The sequence below is a fragment of the Cinclus cinclus genome, chromosome 3 (assembly GCF_963662255.1).
Source record: "Cinclus cinclus chromosome 3, bCinCin1.1, whole genome shotgun sequence".
Taxonomy (NCBI): domain Eukaryota; kingdom Metazoa; phylum Chordata; class Aves; order Passeriformes; family Cinclidae; genus Cinclus; species Cinclus cinclus.
Genome location: NC_085048.1, coordinates 63,680,913 through 63,700,193, shown reverse-complemented (window position 1 = coordinate 63,700,193; position 19,281 = coordinate 63,680,913). Strand labels below are relative to the sequence as shown.

General features: G+C 43.1%; 1 protein-coding gene across 1 annotated transcript in view; it reads left to right on the top strand.

Annotated features, from left to right (window-relative positions):
* The first annotated feature begins 4,920 nt into the window (after positions 1 to 4,920).
* Positions 4,921 to 19,281, top strand: part of PDE7B (phosphodiesterase 7B) — a 78,020-nt gene continuing 63,659 nt past the window's right edge. The window contains exon 1 of the mRNA XM_062488925.1: positions 4,921 to 5,167. Within this exon, the coding sequence (XP_062344909.1) occupies positions 4,930 to 5,167 (238 nt within the window). The 5' untranslated portion in view covers positions 4,921 to 4,929. The remainder of the gene's footprint in view (positions 5,168 to 19,281) is intronic.

Below are 19,281 nucleotides of genomic sequence, written 5' to 3'. Positions count from 1 at the left end.
CATAACTATGCCTGCTTATGTTTCTTCTGTCATATTCTCCAAATTTCTTAGGCACTCTGTTCTCTTGTCCCTTCTAAAAGTTACTCATTTGCATTCTTGTTTTCCCTGTTGCTCTGATTACGCTGCCCTGCAAATGTGCACTTTTTTTTTTTTTTTTACTTTCTGGGTAAGAACTGTGCCCCAGTACTTGCGATCTTCTCTTCCACATTAAACTCACCCCCCTGCAACCTCCTAAAACTTGATTCTGGTGATGGTGTCATCTCCTGGTTCTGACATGAGTCAATGGCCTCACCTATTGTCTCTGCACGACCCTATGATCCCTGGGACAGAGATAAAGACATATTTTTCATAAGCAACTACTGATTTAAGATGATTTCACTAGTAAGTGCTGTCTAAAGACACATGCCTTATGCTTTCTAGAAATCAGTATCTGATAGTCTTTGCAACTGGTTTCTACATTTGGTCTTCTTAATGTTTGCAAATCACTTAAAAGCTTTGAGTATTTTTCCAAAATTTTTAAATAATATTCTGTAAAAGCAGGTTATATAAAATCATTTTAGGTGTCTGTTTGGAAATGCAAGTTCTGACACAATGCAGTGGAGTGGCTTAGCTGAAAGAATAGGAAAAGTTCCCAAAAGTAAAATGGATCTGTCACGCTAATAATTTATGAGCCATTTTTTTCAAACATCAGCTATCAGATGGAAGTGGGAGGAATAATAGAATATAACTTCTGCCTTACAATGGCCTGTTAATACAGAAAGGCAAGGGCGCCTGTACTCTAAGGAAGCTGTCAGCAAAGCTGCAGGCTGGAGGTCCCGGTATCACTTACAGTACTGGCAAGAAGGAGACCACTGCTGGGGAATGGAGCTTGAGGACGGAAGCAGCAGGAAAAGGCTTGGGGGGGGTGGGGTTTAGAAGAGGAGAATCAAGGATCTTTCTTCACCATTCTTTTTTTACAGCTTTTGTGTGTCTGGACTGATTTGTTGTGGGAGAGCTGCTGGAGACAGTATATTTGGCACAAGACAGGGTAGCTCAAAGCCAAAAGGATGGTGCTATTGCCAGTTTAAACTATGGCTTTTCTTTTTTCTTTCTTTCTTTTTTTTTTCTTCCCCCCTCCCTCCTTTTCCTTTGAAGGAAGGAAAAGAAAAAAGGGGGAGAAAGGGATTTGCAATGAAAACCAGAGCAGTGGGTTAACAAGAACCCTGCAGGCTTCAGTAGACTGGAAAGATACAGGAGGCACTTCCTCTACCATCTGGCATGCAATTCTGCTGCTGCTGCTCTTAGTACATAACTTTGGAGTGAATAAGCAAAGAAGTAAAACTTTTTAAGAGACACCAACTATGAAACACCAGCTATTAATCTGTCAGCTTACCCTCTTCCCTTTTCTCCCAGTAATTCCTTTCCTCAAGTCTTTTCCAGTTCTCATGTCTACCTGTGAAAATATGCACTGCCTTCACGTTTTCAGATGACTCCATTTGCTTTTTTTTTTTTTTTTGGCATTTCTTCTCAGAATGAATGAGGGATAGAGATAATACTTTTATATTTCTCTTGTAATCACTTAAGCTTCTTTAACTCAGAGAGAAATGCAGTTGGTAGAAATAAAGCCATTCACCTCTGCTGAACTATTTCCTTCAAATATGGCTGGAAGTTGGAATGCAAAAGAGAAATTTCAGGTGAGCTGAGCTTGCTGAAGGACTGTTTAAAATGCAGTTACAAATGGCTGGGTACATTGCTGTGTAGTATGTTTTATTTCTAATGGATTTTCTTAAATGAAAAGCATGATGTTGAGGTCACATCTTCAAGTTGGGTAAATCATCATGGCGCAGCTGAAGTCAGAGAAACAGAGAACTTGCAAAATCTGAGCATTTTGTCAACTTAGAAGTTGACAGAGAGTTACGCTACAGCTGATTTTTGGTGCTAGAACTCCTCATATTCAAATATAGATCTTCCAGGCTTTCCTGTGAGCAGCCCTTATGTGGTTCCAGTCTTATAATGAGAAAGGAAAAAAAAAAGAAAGTCAGTTACAGCAAAATCTCAGATGAATTAAGGATAAGTAATCACTGAATTGGAGTACAACTGTGAAGCATAAGTTTATCAAGAATCAGATTAATTAATTTACAGACATACCCATTAATGCCAAGCAACAATTTTAACATACTTTTTTAATTCACTACTGCTGATCCTTAAACTGTCAGGAACCAGAAAGAAAAAAAAAACAACAACAAACAAACAAACAAACAAACAAAAAAATCTCCTGGCTACCTAAAACTGTTGTTTTCATTTGACAGAGAAAAGGTACATACATTTCATTAGGTTTATTACATAGCTTCTTGAAATACTGATACTATAGCAACAAATGTATTTCAGTTTGTTTTTTGAGTGGCCTCCTTTGCACCTGTAGAACTGTAAGGGAAAACAAATGCAACAATTAATCCAGATCCTATCCATAAGACAGGCACTTACCCAAGTGACCCAACTACAAATGATGCCAAACCTTTCACAGTGTTAAGGACACAAGAAGGAAGTGTAGATTTTGAAATCTCAGAAGTTTATTGCTGCTATAAGAGGGCTGGTGGCTACGTTCTGTTAAACACTTATATATTCAGCTATTCATCTAAATATTAGTCTGGAATACATTGGTCTAAAATTAGTCTACTAAAAGGACTACTAAAAATAGTCTGGACATCTGTAAATACATTGCCTTCCACAATGTCTAATATCTTTTATCATGGAATCATTATGTTTGGGAAAGATCTCTACGACCATTGAGTCCAGTGTTTGGCAGTATGTCACCTTGTCAGCTAAACCATAGTGCTAAGTGCCACATTCAGTTATTTCTTGATCACTTTTTGCATCCAGTGAAGCTGGAAAGGAAATGGCACAAAGATAGTCTTTCTTTCAGAGCGCTCTGGCACTTCTGCTCTTTGCCTCAGTGGGGACCACAAAGCACAGAGGTAAACAAAGAGGAAAAACAATAGCTGAAAAAAGTTACTGCAACTCCTTGTTACGCAAAACCAAAATGAAGTAGTTGGGGTGTAAGGTTTAAACCAACCAGGAGACAGAGAGTCTTCAAAGTCTTCTGGATTTCAGTTGTGTAGTTTATCGCTTTTTGATAGGAACAGTGTTTTAAAAAGTAATTGCATGAGACACACCAATATAAAACACCTAAAATATCACAATAAGACATATGAAAATAAAACAAATAAGATTTGCCTTTCTATTAAATTATAACCACAGATTGTATGAATGTGTCAATGACTGTTATAATGTACTGGATATTTCTTTGTTCTTCACCCCTTTGTTCAGTGAGTCAGGACATCCTGATACCAAAGACTGCAACATATCAGCACAACAACAGTACTACACTACTTTGGAAGTCCTTTCTAACTTTAAAGGCAAAGCTACTGAGTGTAGAGGGCTAATAGTATGGTACTACAGTCTGCAAACAAAACTTTAGCAAACCACTAGAGTTGTCAGTTTGAGGTTGGAACATCAAGATAAGCAAGGTAGAGATCCTGTAACAGGGGAAACAGCATGATTTTAATAGGAGGAGGAAAGACTCATGCACTCTGTTTTCTACATATAAGGGTGTTAAGTTTCAGTCCATTCTCTTGGCTTCTCTTCCTGTGTGAAGGAAGATCCTGCTTGTTTGACAGTTCACTTTTCCATCTGGAGAGAAGGCAGAACATTGAATGTAACCCAGAGAAGACAAACGTATTAACTATGCATGCTAGGAAATGCTATAATGCCCACTAAAATCCCATTAAATGTCTGCAATTTCACTGAAAACTAAGCCCTGGTGCAAGAGCTCAACCTTCACCCTTCGCTGTACATTCCACAAACTAAAGGACAGACCAGTACGACGAGCAGGCTAAAAGGTATATAATGTTCAAAGGCAATATAAACGTTGGGAAAATCGCATGGCCCCTCCGGGTCCGGGATCCCAGGGAAGGGCCGGGTGCTGCCACCCGTCTGGCCAAAGGCAGCCCACAAGCCCGGGGGAGCCCGGGCTGACGGCTGTGCAGCCCCAGCACGGTACTGCTGCTGCATGACACAGAGCAGTCCGCCGGGCGGCTTTGCCTTGTTTTTAATGATTAGCGATGAATAATTGCCTCCTGGTCGTAGTCTGCGAGTGACCGCTGCCACCAGGCGCTGCCCTAACGTGAACCCGCTCAGGTGGAGCTTTTCAGCCAAAGTGATTGCGGGCACGGGGCAGACTCCACACCCTCCCCTAAGCCCGTCGTTTCAGCGACTCGTTCCTCTCCGACCCCTCAAGCGCTGACACCTCCGCTGCCCGGTCGGGCTGGCGTCCGAGAGCGGGGCAGGCGGAGGCACCGCACGCCGCCAGCACACTCGTGCTCCGCTCCCGACCCTCAGCGTCCCGTGAATCACCGCCCTTCCTCCCGCCGAAGGGCAGCCGAGGTGATGGCGGGGTTTGACTAAGAGGCCAAAACCCTCACCGGCTCCGCAGCCAGCGGAGCGAGGAGGAAGGCGGGGCGGTGGGGTCTGCCCCATGGCATCAAGGCAGGGATAAAGTCAAAGCGCTTCCGCCGTGGCGCTCAGCGGGGTGTGAGCTGCGGCTGTGCCGGCGCGGCCCCGCTGCCCCGAGTGCCGCCCGCAGCAGCGGCCCGAGCCCCCGCCCCCGGGTGCCGGCGCCGCTCCGGCATGAGCGGCGGCCCTGCGCCTGCCCGGCAGCAGCTTCGGCCCGGCTGCAGGCGCCTGGCGGCGGGCTGAGGGCGCGCAGCGGCGGGAGCCGAGCGCGGCCGCCGGAGCCAGGCGCTCTTTTTTTTCCTCGGGGCCGGGGCCGGACGCGCCCCTGGCGAGGGGCGGCGGTGGGCGGCCGGGCGCTCTCGCCCCGCTCTGGATGCCCATCGCGGCTGCTCGAGCCGGGGGCTGGCTGCGGCTCCCCGGCGGGGGGCGCGGGCCAGAATGCCGGTGCTGGAGCGCTTCTTCCCCGCGGCAGAGCCGGGCAGGCGGAGGAGGACGGGAGAAGAGCCCATGCCCTTTCCCATGGGCAGCCTGCCCGGTTATCAGCAGGGGACCCTGGCTTGGGACTTGCCCGAGATGATCAAGATGGTAAAGCTCGTTTGGAAATCCAAGGGGGAGCTCCGCGGGGCGAAGCACAGAGGCGTTTTGGAGAGCGAGGATGCCCTGGGCGGTTCGGCAGGTAGGTTTCCCCCGCCCCGCTGCTCGGGGAAGCTGCGGGGCAAACGCGGCCGGGGGCGGCGGGGAGCCGCGGCCGGAGCCGGACCGTCCCGTCGTGGGGCAGCGCCGCCGGGGCCGCGGGGCTGCCCGACCGAGCGCGGCCGTGCTGGGAAACAGCCCGTGCTTTGGACACTCTATGCCGCCGCCGGGACAGCGCTCCGGAGTTTGTGCCGCGCTGAAGCCACGTCAGTTTGCCGATGGCGCTCCCCCGGTCCCGTCTGTTGCGTGGTTTTTGTACGCGGGGTGATAAAAGCTCGGTTGAAAACCAGAGCGAGTAGCTCCGCCGCTCGGAGGCTGACCTCCGCCGGGGCAGCCGGGCTCAGTGCCGCCGCGGAGCTCTCTCGCGGCCCGCATGGAGCTCCGCAGAGGTGGCCCCGCGGTCAAGGTGACGGAGAAGGGGCGCTCCGGGGCTGCCGGGCAGCCCGGCCGCTGCAGGAGCTTTCCCGGCTGTGTTCGCCGTGCCCTTCCCGAGCGCATGGCCTCCTCTCTTCCACCGCCAAGCTTCTCGCCGATCTTTACGTGCGCTGGGCTCCCTTCACTGGACTTGCCCGGGCTTCCCTTGAGCAAAGCGGAGCGACTCCCTTACGGTTTGGGTTTTGATAGCCACCACTATTAAAAACTTGGGAAACGCTGCCCTATTCCATTACTTTCTCTTTAAACGTGGTACATTACTGGGTAAAGAGCACGTGCTTTTTCACTAACTCTATAAATCTTGTCAGTTTTTCCCGATCTCACTAACATACAGCATGTCATCATATGCTTTAGTGAAGTCCAGATTAGACCTGCAGCACTTTTATTCGATAGAGATGGGTTGTCAGGTTAGCATGGTACTTCTGATCAGTTGATTCCGCATCTTTACCTGTGCTCCGCACTGCTTATGGTTCAAAACCTCTCGCCTTCTGTTGAAGTCAGGGTCATAGGTCTGTAGTTGTCTCAGTACCAGTCGATAGATTTTTTATTCTCCTGTAATTGCACTGCTGTGATTAAATAGACTTAATGAAATTGTGTGGCTTGTTTCTTCAGAACTCTGGATTATCTCATCTCTGCAGCTTGGTCACTGAATTATTCTGGTGCATTCAGTCTTCAAAGATTGTGTGCCTTTGGTGTACCTGTTATTAGGACTTATAAATTACAATACTTTGTACCATAATAATTAATTTCCTAGGTAGAATCACCTCTCTGGTGGTATGTCGAAGTGCTTGTTGTGTGTATGTATACATCCACAAATGTATATATAAATTTGAATATTAAATAGGTATCAGTCTATCACTTTTGAATGCCTGCTAAGGTTGGCTGGTTGATCACTGTATGTCTATTACTTAAAATGTTTGCAGTTTAATAAAAAGAAGCTTGTTCTCCTTCCATTTTGAAAAAGGAAGGTAGTTCTTGGTCTTTGAGGAAGATATACAATATGTCACCTTACTCTTGGGGAATCACTTCAGTTTAAAAGCATAATAAGTGAGAGTGATGTGGATAATGAAAGAGGAGGTCATATTGCTCTTTAAGACTTGGAGCAAATCAGCTGGGAATGTATTGTAGCCAGCCAGGAAGGTTGAGGCTTGTGTGGTGAATGCTGAGTGTTCAGAGGTAGACCCTAATCAAGCAACCTGAGAAATGCTGCACTGCTTACACCTTATGTATGAGTAATGGTGGTTTTTCAGTGTACTTGTGTTGTATCTGGTGAAATTACTTTCATTAGGTAACAAGCAAGATTCACCATCAGATTCCTGGAGGCAACTAAAAATGAGTGTGAATGTACAGAGACAGATTAGGCCACTAGCAGGATGTGAGTAACTTGAATTTACTCAAATGGCCATTACTTGTATCTTGGGGAGGGGACAGTCCTCTTCATGGTGCCAGATCCTATTTCATAAGCTCAGCTGAATTGCACCAGTACAAATCAGGGCAGAAGATGACTCTTAACTCTCAACACTTTAAATACGAATCATCAGACAGTTTGAGTGAACCAGACCTGGGTTGCTGGTTTTTCCTCCTCAGCAACAGTCATGGTAGCAGTTTTCCCTCTTGTGGTTTCATTTTAGTCACTTTAAGTATATTGGAGTATGTGGGAAAACCAGTAAATGCTGAAATCTAGTATACTTAAATAAGTGCAGAGTCAAAGAATGCAGAAATGGGAAGAAGAGATAATAGTTTGGAAGGCTTAGTAGTTTGAGGTACTCAGCTTCATGTTTGTGTGGTGTATTTTACATGTTTGATTCCTGAAAAAAAGCCAGAACAGAACTTTATAACTTGTATCTTATGAAAAAGGCAGTACTTAGGAATCAGATTTTCTTCAGGTGAAGTTAAAGCAAATAACTTCTGCTTGAGGTACTGCTAGCTAGGCAAATAAAGGTTGATTGTTCAGTAGTAGAGTTCACAGCACTTTCCACATCAAGGGCTTTTTCATTTGAATTTGTAAGTATTCATGTGATAACTCATGTTCTGTTATCACATCCTCATGAAACTACTTTGCTTACAGTAGAAGAGGAAATAGATATGAATTCTGGAAGGAAACTGTCAGGATTTCTGGCTTGCTTGATCATGTTAATAAAAATTTACCTAAGCAAATTTCTTTGCTTTGTCCAAGTGATTGGACTGGGCTTTGGCCTGGCTTTCTAGAAAAGTCACAACCCTCTGAACCGCAGAGAGTGTGGAAGAAGGGGAACTATATCTGCACATGATGTCAGTTCTGTGGATGGCAATGTCTTGGGACCCATTTAGCCGTAATTTATACCACATTCCTCTTTCCTGAGGTAGGAGTCGAGAGCAAAACTATCTGTGTGTCCTGGGCTCTCATGTGTAAGAGCTATATCTGGGTCTTTCATCTTGTTCAGTACTGAGAAAAAGCTACTTAATCTCCCTGCAAAAAAAGGGTTTGCACTACATCATGCAGTATATAGTTGGGATGAATGAAGAACTCGTATTTCAGTGACTGACTGCCTGGGGTTTCTAAGGATGATTTATTTTCACTTCCAAAATAGTAAAACTCACATCTTGAGCCTTCTCTTCCTGTTGCACTGCTTTTTAATGTTAGTATTAGTCAATTAAGACTACAGACCTTTCTCTTGCTCCTGGCCTGTTGCTTAGTAATTCTTTCCCCCACCCACCTCCCGTTTCAATCCCTGACCAAATCAGCACAAAACTGAGATTCGTTGAAGACTCTCTCTGGCAGTGCCACAAGACATTTCTTTGGGAAATGGGTGTAATTCGGTGTCATTCCATACTGTGTTTCAAATAGAGTATTTGCAAGCCAATGCCTTTTACTTGAATAAAAGAACATGTATTGATATTATTACAGTTGAATTATTCAGATAATTCTGATCTGAAACTGTGTTTATCTCTAAGAGGGAATGGTGTTCTGCTTATGACCCTAACTTTCTTATCACTCTCTCCTAGAGTTCAGCAGTAGCTTTGCATATCAAACAAACCTGATCAGGGAACAGGTACAGGTTTGCCTCCGAGAGTAGAAAACTTTTTGTAGCAACCTCTTAAGCTTACAGTGATCATCCCAGATAACTCCAGAGAGACTTTCTGTACTGAGTCTTGCACATGTGCAGACATGCAAGACTTTGAGAGAAGGTGCAGTGCTACTAAGAATTACTGAGATCTCAACAGACACCGTGGGTTTTTGGACACAACTCTGAATGTTCTTTTCCACTTACCTCTTTCTGCTGGTGGATGTTTTCTCAGAAATAGTAGGTTCTGATTCATGTGTGCATTATGCTTGATGTTAACTGGTGAGTCCCTTGTAAAGACAAGCAAGTACCACACATCACTCCTATTGCAGTTGGGAAAATCTCCACCAGTTATTGATGTCTGTTTACTTCTCCTCTTCATTCCACTGTCTCCTGTACAGTTCAGTAGTCTATTCAAATTTCTTGCTTGCTCTTTCAAGCCTTAGAGCTGTCTGCTGAGCAATCTTGTGATGATACACCTGTTGGAGAGGTTAGAGTCAAATCATGTGTGTTTCCTCAGTGGCTGCTTGAAGGTCTTCCTTAAAGTTGTTCACAAGACTCCCAAGTACTTAGTTCTTCCATAGTATCCCAGGAAACATGCCTTCTACTTTATTTTTCTTTTGTATTTAACAATTGTTATCATGCTGTGCATAATAATAAACTTCATGCTTCAGCTTCCTATCATTGCTTATAGAATCACAAAATTATTTGGGTTGGCAGAGACCTTTAAAAAACATCTGGTTTCAAGCCCCCAGCCATGGGCAGGAGACATCTTCCCCTGGACCAGGTTGCTCAAAATTCCATACCACCTGTCCTTGAAGACTTCCAGGAATTGGCATCTACTACTTCTCTGAATAACTTGTTTGGGTGCATATTTGCTGAATCGTATGTAGTTGTGACACCTTGAAACTCATGCTTGTGTTTGTAGTTCCACTTCAATAACTAATAATCATAAAATCTTAAAATTTAAATCTGTGAATTACTGAGAACCAAGTGGGGAGTTTGGCTAACAGCTTAAAAGCTCATAGTTTTGAGTATTTGGTGCTGAGCATGTAGGTGCCACAAATGTAGATCCTGTTAATAAATGAAACGTGGGAGGTATCAAATGGCATTGTTTTAGACTCTGACCAGTCTCCTGTGTTACTTTTTAGATTGAAATTAGATTCGTTTATGTCCTGCTGACAGACGCACAGCAGGCAGGAGGGCAGTTTGCTATATATCTCTGGGGTTAGGTTTTCTTTTCTTTTTTTTCCCCCCAAGCTTTATCTTGAGACTTGTTAAATCCATTACACTTAGAGGGACAAAGAATGTGAGTTTGATAGGATCAAGACTACCTGTGGCAACTTTGATTGCTCACTGACTGTTGTGTTGAAAATCCTGCCCTTGAGAACAAGAAATGTGCTCTTCTATATTTCATGGTCAAATTAGTGGAACTGTGTGATGGTCTCATTAAGAATAGTGAAATTAGACAGTGTGCAGTGCCACTTCTATAGTGTGTGTATGTAGACCAAGAGAGAAAATTCAGACCACATCTATGGCTAATGCTGTTCAAACACAACTCTTCAGTTTACTGGCTGAACATAAGTTATTAATACATTAGATTTAGGGCTATTTTTTTCCCCAAAAGATATACTAATTAGAGAATTGGCTTCAAAGATGAAAAGAAATAATTTTGAGATATTAAATCAAGGTCACCATTCAAATCCTGGTCCTTGATTGATACCTGCCTCTTTACTTAGAAGTATTTCTAAAATGTAGTGTAGAATGAGAAGCTGAACTAATATTAGAGGTCTTTAATTTTGAACATATCAAAATGAGCTTATGTGAGTGTGCTTGTCAACTGAAGTAGCATTTATTTTGGGAGTGAGAATTTTCTACTTAAACACTGTGCTTAACCACTCACTTCTTCATTCTTAAGTAAATTTTCTGTTGTGGATTTGCTGGGGTTTTGGGATATTCAGAGTTAAGTTGGAAATTACCTTTAAGATTACCAAGTTCAACCACTGCTATCTCCATCAAAATAGGAGCTAGACCAGGGGTAAACAGTAGAGAAGAAATAATATGAAAATCTCACTGATTTCTAAATGGTCTTTCAGTTCAGCTTGGCTGGCACATTTTTTGTTTGCATTATTGTGAATTTTGGAAAATAAAATTTATTTGCAGAAATATTTGGAGAAGCTCTTTGAGCAGCTGTTCAGCAATGTACAGCCACAGAAGAGAGCAAAATATTACAATATTATAGAGCTAAGACTTCAGGATAAAGTTAGGAGATAAAATGTGATTGCCCAGGTTGGATGTTGGCCAGCATGAAGAAGGGAATGGGACTGGTGTGCTAGAAAAGTGACAGAGGTTTATTGGTCTGTCAGCTCAGAGACAAATGAGCAGTCTGCTGAAAACTGTAAATACAAATAGAACAAATTCCAGTGAGCTGTGTAATGGCGGTCAGATCCGTTGCTTTTACTGAAGCTGTTCTAAATATTAGAAGCCAAAGATGTGGCTTTATATATGAAAATATTGTTTCTAAAGGAAAAGCTGGAAAAGCTACTACACTGTAATACAAACAGAGCTGGGGGAGATTGCCAGGGGGGAGGGTGTTGTATACTTATTTGCTTTATTAGGGTTAAGGCTGATAGTTTTCTTTTATCTTTGGTAAATTGACTCTAAAGGTCTCTGTACTCTGTGAAGAATGAAACTGATAAGTGGCTACCGACAGAAAGCAGTAGTGATATTAGGCATGCCTGCCTAGTGATGGTGGTTTTCTGTATTGCTTAAATGTTTTGAGAGAAGTGTTTAAAATGCATTGTGGGAGGCTCGATACTGCATTCCAGCTTCCAAAGTAGGAAGCACATTGTATGAAATATGTTTGCTGTTTCAGCGCTTCTTCATAACAAACTTAGTTTGTGATCTTTTATACTTAAAATAGTCTGCTTGCAGACATACATCCCAGATAGCTTTCTGTAGTCCTGCTTTAGGAAGCTTGAGTTTGGCTTTCCATCCAGGCAACAAGGAAAAAGGGTGTCCATGTCACCATTTTCTCCACTATGAGCTATTCGCACCCCCTCCCCAGAGCTCTGCTTTCAGAATATGCTAAACCATGTTACTTATGATAATAGCTCACATGCTGCCCCAGCAGTGCCACATTTCCAAGGGGCATCTTTACAGATGGGCAAACTTGTCTGAATTGGAGTTGTCCTCTAGGAACTCTTTGGTGTCACCTTCTTTGAAAAAAGTCGATTGACCTCAGGCTGATCCTTTACAGCAATTATGCATCTGGTTCTGGCCATAATTCTATAAAAGTTTCTAGTTCTTCTGTCTTCCTTTAGTCTGTACTAAAAAGTGAAACACTTGAGGCATCCAGCTTGAAACATGCTTTGACATTTGTTAAAAACTTTTTGTAAGTTATCCTAACCTTATCCAAAAAGAGCATTCACTCTGCTAAATTGTAGGATAAATTACATTAAGTACTTGACTGGCCCATGTTGTAGACTTGCAAATGCAAAAAGTCTTAGCTCTTCATTTTTTTCCTCAGCTTGCAACATACAATTTCTTCTGTCACTGTTATGGCTACAAACAAACTCTTTATGAGAGAATGAATAAATCCTTCTCGCTCACCTCCTGGATAAAGCATTCTTTTGGCTACTCTGTGGACTGCCAGCTCTGGTTTTCCCTGAAAAAGCTGAACGTAGTATGGTCTAAGGTGTGTACAAAGAGAGAGGTCCAACACAAGTCAGCAGGCTTAGCAGGATTTAGCAGGCTGTCAGTGTTGCTATCAGACCTGCCCCTTAGCTACAGTAGCAATAGAGAGGCAAACTCCTTCCATTGCTCTTTGGACAGAATATCCTGAAATTCAGTGTCCTTCAAATTCCCCTCAGAAAATAGAACTTTGCCACTGACCTTTGTCCGTTTATTTATGATCTCTGGGAATGCAATGGGGTGGGAGTGTTCCTCAGTCCCAGGAACCCAGGACCTGTTTAAAATTGCAGTGAAACCAGGGACAGTCTTTCCATGGACATGGATGGGCTTTGTTCTAAACCAGGATGTTCAGTGCTACTTTTAGGTAAAACCCAGAGGAAGGTGTACTCTTGAACGTCTCTTTATACACGTGAGACCATTTCGAAAAATTGCTGTAAACTTCCCTAGCTCTGATCCCTTCTGAAGGGGAAGTGTGCAAAACTCCACTTCCTGTGGGAGAGTATGAAATCCTTTCATCTCTAGCCAGATGTGGCTTGTGTGGGGGTAATGCCCCTCAAATATTGCTATCTCAGTGTTCTCCTGATATGCCTGACCTAAGGTAAGGACAAAGTATTAACTCAAAGGCCTACTTAAGAGATGCTCCGTGCAGGTGCAGTTAGAAATGAGCTGCAATCCTGGAGGGTTTCTGGAATGCCCTATGCTGTGGCAGGCATTGCTTCTTTCCTGCTGCTTAAGCATTGCCTTGAGATTGAATGCTTTGTTTTCAGCTGCTGGAATTACAGATCAAACAGAAGAATAACTTTAAACTAAGCACTACATGATAGTGTTTGAACACTGTTTTTTTAAAGTTGAATCATAAAGTAGGTTCATCAAGTAGAAGGAATTAGTTTTAAGTTTGCTGGAACTATGTTCTACAATAGTCAAAAACTAGTGTCTACACAGATGTGCCAGGCAAATATTCAATTAAAAATCATATAGATTAATTGGAAAGTACGTGTGCAGAACATTTCTTAAACCATCAAAATTTTGACACAGTCCACTGTCCTGTTCTTAATAGCTGTTGGCTAAGTTCTTCCTTGTCCAATAGAAGTGCTTCTGTGAGCGAGCTTTCTGTTAGTTATCAGCAGCTAGTCCTTGGGGGGTTATCTCTGCATGTTATCTGGGTTATCAGGAGACTGTGTTCACTGAAGCACCCAGGTGCTTACCCAAATAGCTGTGTTCCAAACTTTGCTTATCCAGACATCTTCCAAATAGTTCATGTGTGCAAAACTTAAACTGGAAATCTTGTAATTACAGGCTTTCATGGAAGATTTTTTTATTTCCTACTTCCAGCCTGAATGGATATACTGCAGGAACTGCCTTCACATTAATTGAGCAATTGCATTTCTAATTCCAAGTGGAACTGAGAGAATAAAGGGGTGAGAGAGACTGGGCTTCTGTGAAATGCCAGAAAAACTATTTTATCCAGCTTGGGGTTTACATGCAGGTTTGTCACATGAAAAGAAGTGGGGAGAGGAAAAGAATTGTGCACTCCCTGCTTGCAGATTATTTTATTGATAGAGATTATGTTCAGGCACACCAGCAGTGAGAAATAGAAAACCACATGCTTTATAGGTGCTGCACAGCTATTGCACTTGCTTTCTGTTCTTCCTGGAACCTCTAGTGGACGTGCATTTCATGTTCTCATTTGGTAACTAAAGCTAGCTGAATAAGTTAGTACTGAACTCAGTTCTGTGTGTGTAAAAGTCTGTGTTGCTTTCCATGACCACTGGAAAAGAGACTAAGGAGAGAAGAATTTACTGTGCAGCTGAGAACTACCATCCTAAAATGGCAGAGGTGCAAGGTGCACCTCTGAGGTGAGGTGAGACACTCTCAGCATACACCTCCAAGAAAGGTCAGTTTGAACATCCTGCTTAAAGTCAGCAAACTGAGAGCTCTCAAGAAAGCAGAGCAACAAGGAGCAGAGCACACTTAGAGGAGACAAGCAATGGGTAGGAGTTGGAGGGAGAGATGATGATAATTTCTTCAGCACTGTTTAGTCCACTAGCATGTCTCAAATTTAATCCCAAATTCCCTTCTTGTCAGTCGTGAATAAGGCAACGGTCACTGCTGTGTAAGTGCTGGCACAGCTTTTTGGCCTGCCCTCTCATTGGAAACCATAATTGCAGATGTGGGTAAGGTCATGCTGACACAGATGAGATGGACTTGGTGCAGTCCTGCACTGACTCTCAGAGACTTTTTTTTTTAAAGGAGCATGTTGTGAATTATGGTTTATCCATTTTTCTAGTTTCATGCATCTCAGCCAAAGTGATGAAAATATCAAGGATAGCAACTCAAGTTACAGCAGCATGGGGGCTCATGCTGAAGACATGCTGCAGGCAAGAGCATAAAGAATCTGTTAAAGGACTATAGTCGTTTAGCTTAATGAGTAATCAAAAGGTTTCAGTATGATATCTTCTCTTTCTTCCTGAGTACTGGTTAACTTACCCACTGTAAAAGTGAAAGGGATAGTAGGATTTGTGAGGTGAGTGCAGATAACATACTGCATGCAAACCAAAGTGCAGCAAATAATATGTAGCTTAAGACAGAAGTGTGCCTGAATACCCTATTTTGCCTGAGGAGAATTAATAAGTCAGAAGTATGGGATTTTCCTGTCAGAACTGGACTGGGACGTGTTCATGAGTGGTCTGCATGGCTTACCATTTAGAAATGTACTATCCTTGACAAGATTTCACAGATCATCAGTAGAACTTGAATGCTCAGATCTTCACTAATAATTAGGTCTGAAGTTCTGCTTCAAGATAGAAGAAGCCTGACCTAAGTGTCAAGGAAGCTACCTGATTTGTGCCAAATAAATGCTTAAGCTACCTACAGAATACAGTTCTGGTTTTTTGAGTTATAAGAAGCAATCTGTAAAAAGTGATCACCTACTGAAATCACATAGCTGTTAAATCATAATTACCTTAAAGAGATGGAATTCAGAATAAAGTTATAATCCCTAGCCAGGCAGACTCAGCAGGCCTATTTAATTTCCCTGTGGAATAGCAATAGAATAGATTTTTCCTTCCCCCCTTTCCAGCCGTGCACATCATTAGGTACCTACTAAGTAGCTGGCAAAGCAGAGTAAAAGTTAAACTAACTTTGCTAACAGTGAGCTGGAATTCTCGTAATGGAAGTGCAAGGTAGCTTATTTAAATGTTGGCCCCTTGACAGAATCTGCACCACAATCCTCACAAGACTGTCACTGTAGGTGCCCTGTAGCCAAAAATGTGCTGATGTCTGACTTTGCACAGACTGGAGACCTGGGAGATTATATGTTTTGAATAGGATCAAATGACTAGAAGGGAAAGCACTCTATACTTAGCTGTCTTGTCATACAGACAGAAAAACATTTTGCATGTGACCTTGTTAGCAGCATGAGTTAAGAGCAACACTATGAATTAGAGGCAGAACTACTGAAGCTTAGATCATCATGGACAATCTGTGTTTTTATGGTCATCTGATTATTTTTTTCCCCTGTTCTCCTATTTATACTTCAATTTTCAAACTGACTTTAGGTCACATGGAGAGATTAGGGTGAGAAAAATCACCATTCCAAATCTCCCCCATTTTAGGAAAGCAGAGCAACAGTTCAATACAGGATTTATTTTTCACCATCACTGCCAAGTCCTCGATTTCTCTTAATAGTCATTTGTTCTCCCTTTGTACTGCAAAGTCTGTCCTAGTGTACTCCTCAGCCGCCATGCCTTTGAGCAGCTTTCCAAATTATTATGACCAGACTGACAACCTCACTGCAAATTAATTCTCTTCTGTTGCAATCGCATCTCTGTCTTCAACTTAACTGGTTCCCACACCTGCAGTCTTAATTGCCTCTTCTCTATTTTAGATAAATAGTCTTTGAAACCTTCCCCTCCTGCAGCCTCCACCTCTGTGCACAATACATTTTCACTAATGCTTCTTTCAACAGAAAATTGGTATTCCCTGTCCCTTACACTCCCTCTTCCTCTTCTTACAGGCAGATTTTTGTTTACTGCTCCTTTCCTTTAATGAAGGATAGCACATGGTAGATAAGGCTGTGTCCTGTTGGAGTCTCTAGAAAGTTTATGTCCCCTACAAATACAACTTGCTATGTCACTGTATGAATGGCTTGTGAAATGCCTCATAAATATCTGTTCCCTAGCTCAAGTCAATAGAACTCCTGTTTTTTCCCAGATAGCACCCTACACCTTATATTAATTAGGATAGATTAAGCTATTGGGACAACTGTCATGGTGCAAAGACAGGCATACTACTAACCAGCAACTGTTTAAATTATGTGTTTTAGCCAGGAGGTATATATTAAATGCCCTGCAGGAGCTTCTCTTTTACCTTTCTCCAGAAGGAGAGCGTAGATACCGAAACTTAATTTTTTTATGAAAACCTCATTGTGCACTGGGTCATGAGCATTGCAATCACCAAAACCCTATGGCTTGTAGGAGTCAGCAGCTTTCCCACATGAACTTGGTAGGGTGCTGCCAGTAAAAACTTGCTTGGCTTTAATACCGTTGCTCAGAAGTTCTGCTCCTGTTCCCAAACCCATCTTTTTATCAAGAGAATAGCCTCAGCCTCTTCTGAGTGAGCACAATCAGGGAATGCAGCAGCAAAGTTTTCTCTTATAGTTAAGAGACTGATAACGTAACACAAAACCATCAGAGCCACACACAGGCAGAAATGGAAGGAGCAGAGATTAAATCAAATAAAGCAGTGTGATAGTAAGAAGAAAAGCATGTAAAAATATGAATGATGGACAGATGGCTTAGGTGGGGAGCACAGCTAATCCATGGGATATCAGAACAGTTGGATGACTGTTTTAAAATCTCTTTAAAGAGGGATACTGGTAATTGAACTGGATTGGACAAGGATAGAGCACAAATAAGCTGTACTAAAATGAGGAAATAACAACTTATTTGACATCCCTGCTGCATTGCATTACAAGTCATAGAATGGTTTGGGTTGGAAGGGATCTCAGAGATCATGAAGTTCCAACTGCACCACCATGGGCAGGGACACCTTCCACTAGACCAGGTTTCTCAAAACCCCAGCCTGGCCTTGAACATTTCCAGGAATGGGGCATTCACAGCTTCTCTGGGCAACCTGTTCCAATATCTTACCGTCTTCATAATTACGTATTTCTTTCTTATATTGAATCTAAACCTCCCCTCTTTCAGTGTGAAATCATTTCTCCTTGTTCTGTCACTTCATGGCCTTGTAAGAAGTCCCTCTCCAGGTCTCCTGTAGGCCCCCTTTAGGTACCAGAAGGTGCTGTAAGGCCTCCCTGTAGCCTTTGTGTCTCTGCGCTCTGTAGCCTGTCTTCATATGAGAGGTGCTCCAGCCCTGTGAAAATCTCCGTGTCATTCCTCTGGACTTGCTTCAACAGATCGTGTCCTTCTAATGTTCGGTGCCCCAGAGCTGGATGCAGCACTTCAGATGAGGTCTCATGAGAGCTGACTGAGGTGGCAGAAGCACCTCCCTTGCCCTCTGGCCACACTGCTTTTGACACAGCCCAGGAAATGGTTCACCATCTTGGCTGCAAGCTTACACAGCTCATTCATGTCAAGTTTCTCAGCCACCAACCTATCCAAGTTCTTCTCACAAGGGCTGCTCTCAATCTGTTTTCCACTCAGTGTGTACTTGTGCTTGGGATTTCCCCTATCCAGGCGCAGGACCTTGCCCTTGGTCTTGTTGAACTTAATGAGGTTTGGACAGGCCCACTTCTTAAGCCTGCTAAGGTCCCTCTGGATGGCATCCCTTCCTTCCAGCATACAGAGCACACTATAGAGCTTGGTGTTGTTGGCAAACCTGCTGAGGGTGCACTCAATCCCACTGTCCGTGTTGCCGACAAAAGTGTGGAATAGTGCTGGTTGCTAAGCTGACCCCTATGGAATGCCATTTGTCACTTGGATATTGAGCTGCTGGCTGCAGCTCTTGAGTGCGACCATCCTGCCAGTTCTTTATCCACTGCATAGTCCATCTGTCAAAACCTTGTCTCTCTAGTTTAGAGAAAGGGATATTGTGTGTGACAGCATCAGCTGCTTTGCACAAGTCCAGGTAGATGATGTCAGTAGCTCTTCCCTTATCCACCAACATGTTAATTCCATTGTAGAAGGCCACTAATTTGTCAGGCATGATTTGTCCTTACTAGAGCTGTTTTTACTGTCACCAGTCGCCTCTTTATTTTCCATGTGAGCATTCAGTGTAGTTTTCAGGAGGATCTGCTCCATGATCTCTTTGCTCACAGAGGTAAGACTGGCCAGCCTGAGCCTCACCAACCTACTGACATGTAGTTCTTAAGGTCTTCCTTGTATCCCTTTGTAAAAAAAGGGGATTTTGCTTCCCCATTTGCAGGTGTTGGGAGCTTTGCTGAAATGCCACAGCTACTCAAATATGATGAAGAGTGGCTTAGCTACTTCATCTGTCAGTTCCCAAAAAATCTAAGTAGCCCATGAGTGCTGTATAAATCAAAAACTTATTTGAAAGTAAGGGTGTGTATCACCTCCACTTCAGACTGTTATCCTTGAGGGTGAAATAAGAAAATACTTTAATGAAGCTTGATACAGGTGCTAGTGGAAGGTGGCTTGTGAATGGAAGGCACCAATTCACAAAATAGATGGCATTCAGTCCCCTTTGGGGACAGGAGTACTCACTCTTTGAAGGGGAAGGGAAGATGGAACAATTACAACTCTTTTCTCTATTACTTCTCTCCCTTTGTTATCAAATGTAAAATCTGCAAACAGATGTTACAATGGAACCATGGAAAATCTGGGAAAATATTTTGGTTTTTTTCTGTCTCTGTTTACAAGATATTTCTACAAATAAAGAAACATGGGGGAAATAATGAAGAAACCCCAAAACCAAAAGAGGCTGCCTGCCAGCTCCCATTGCCTCAAGT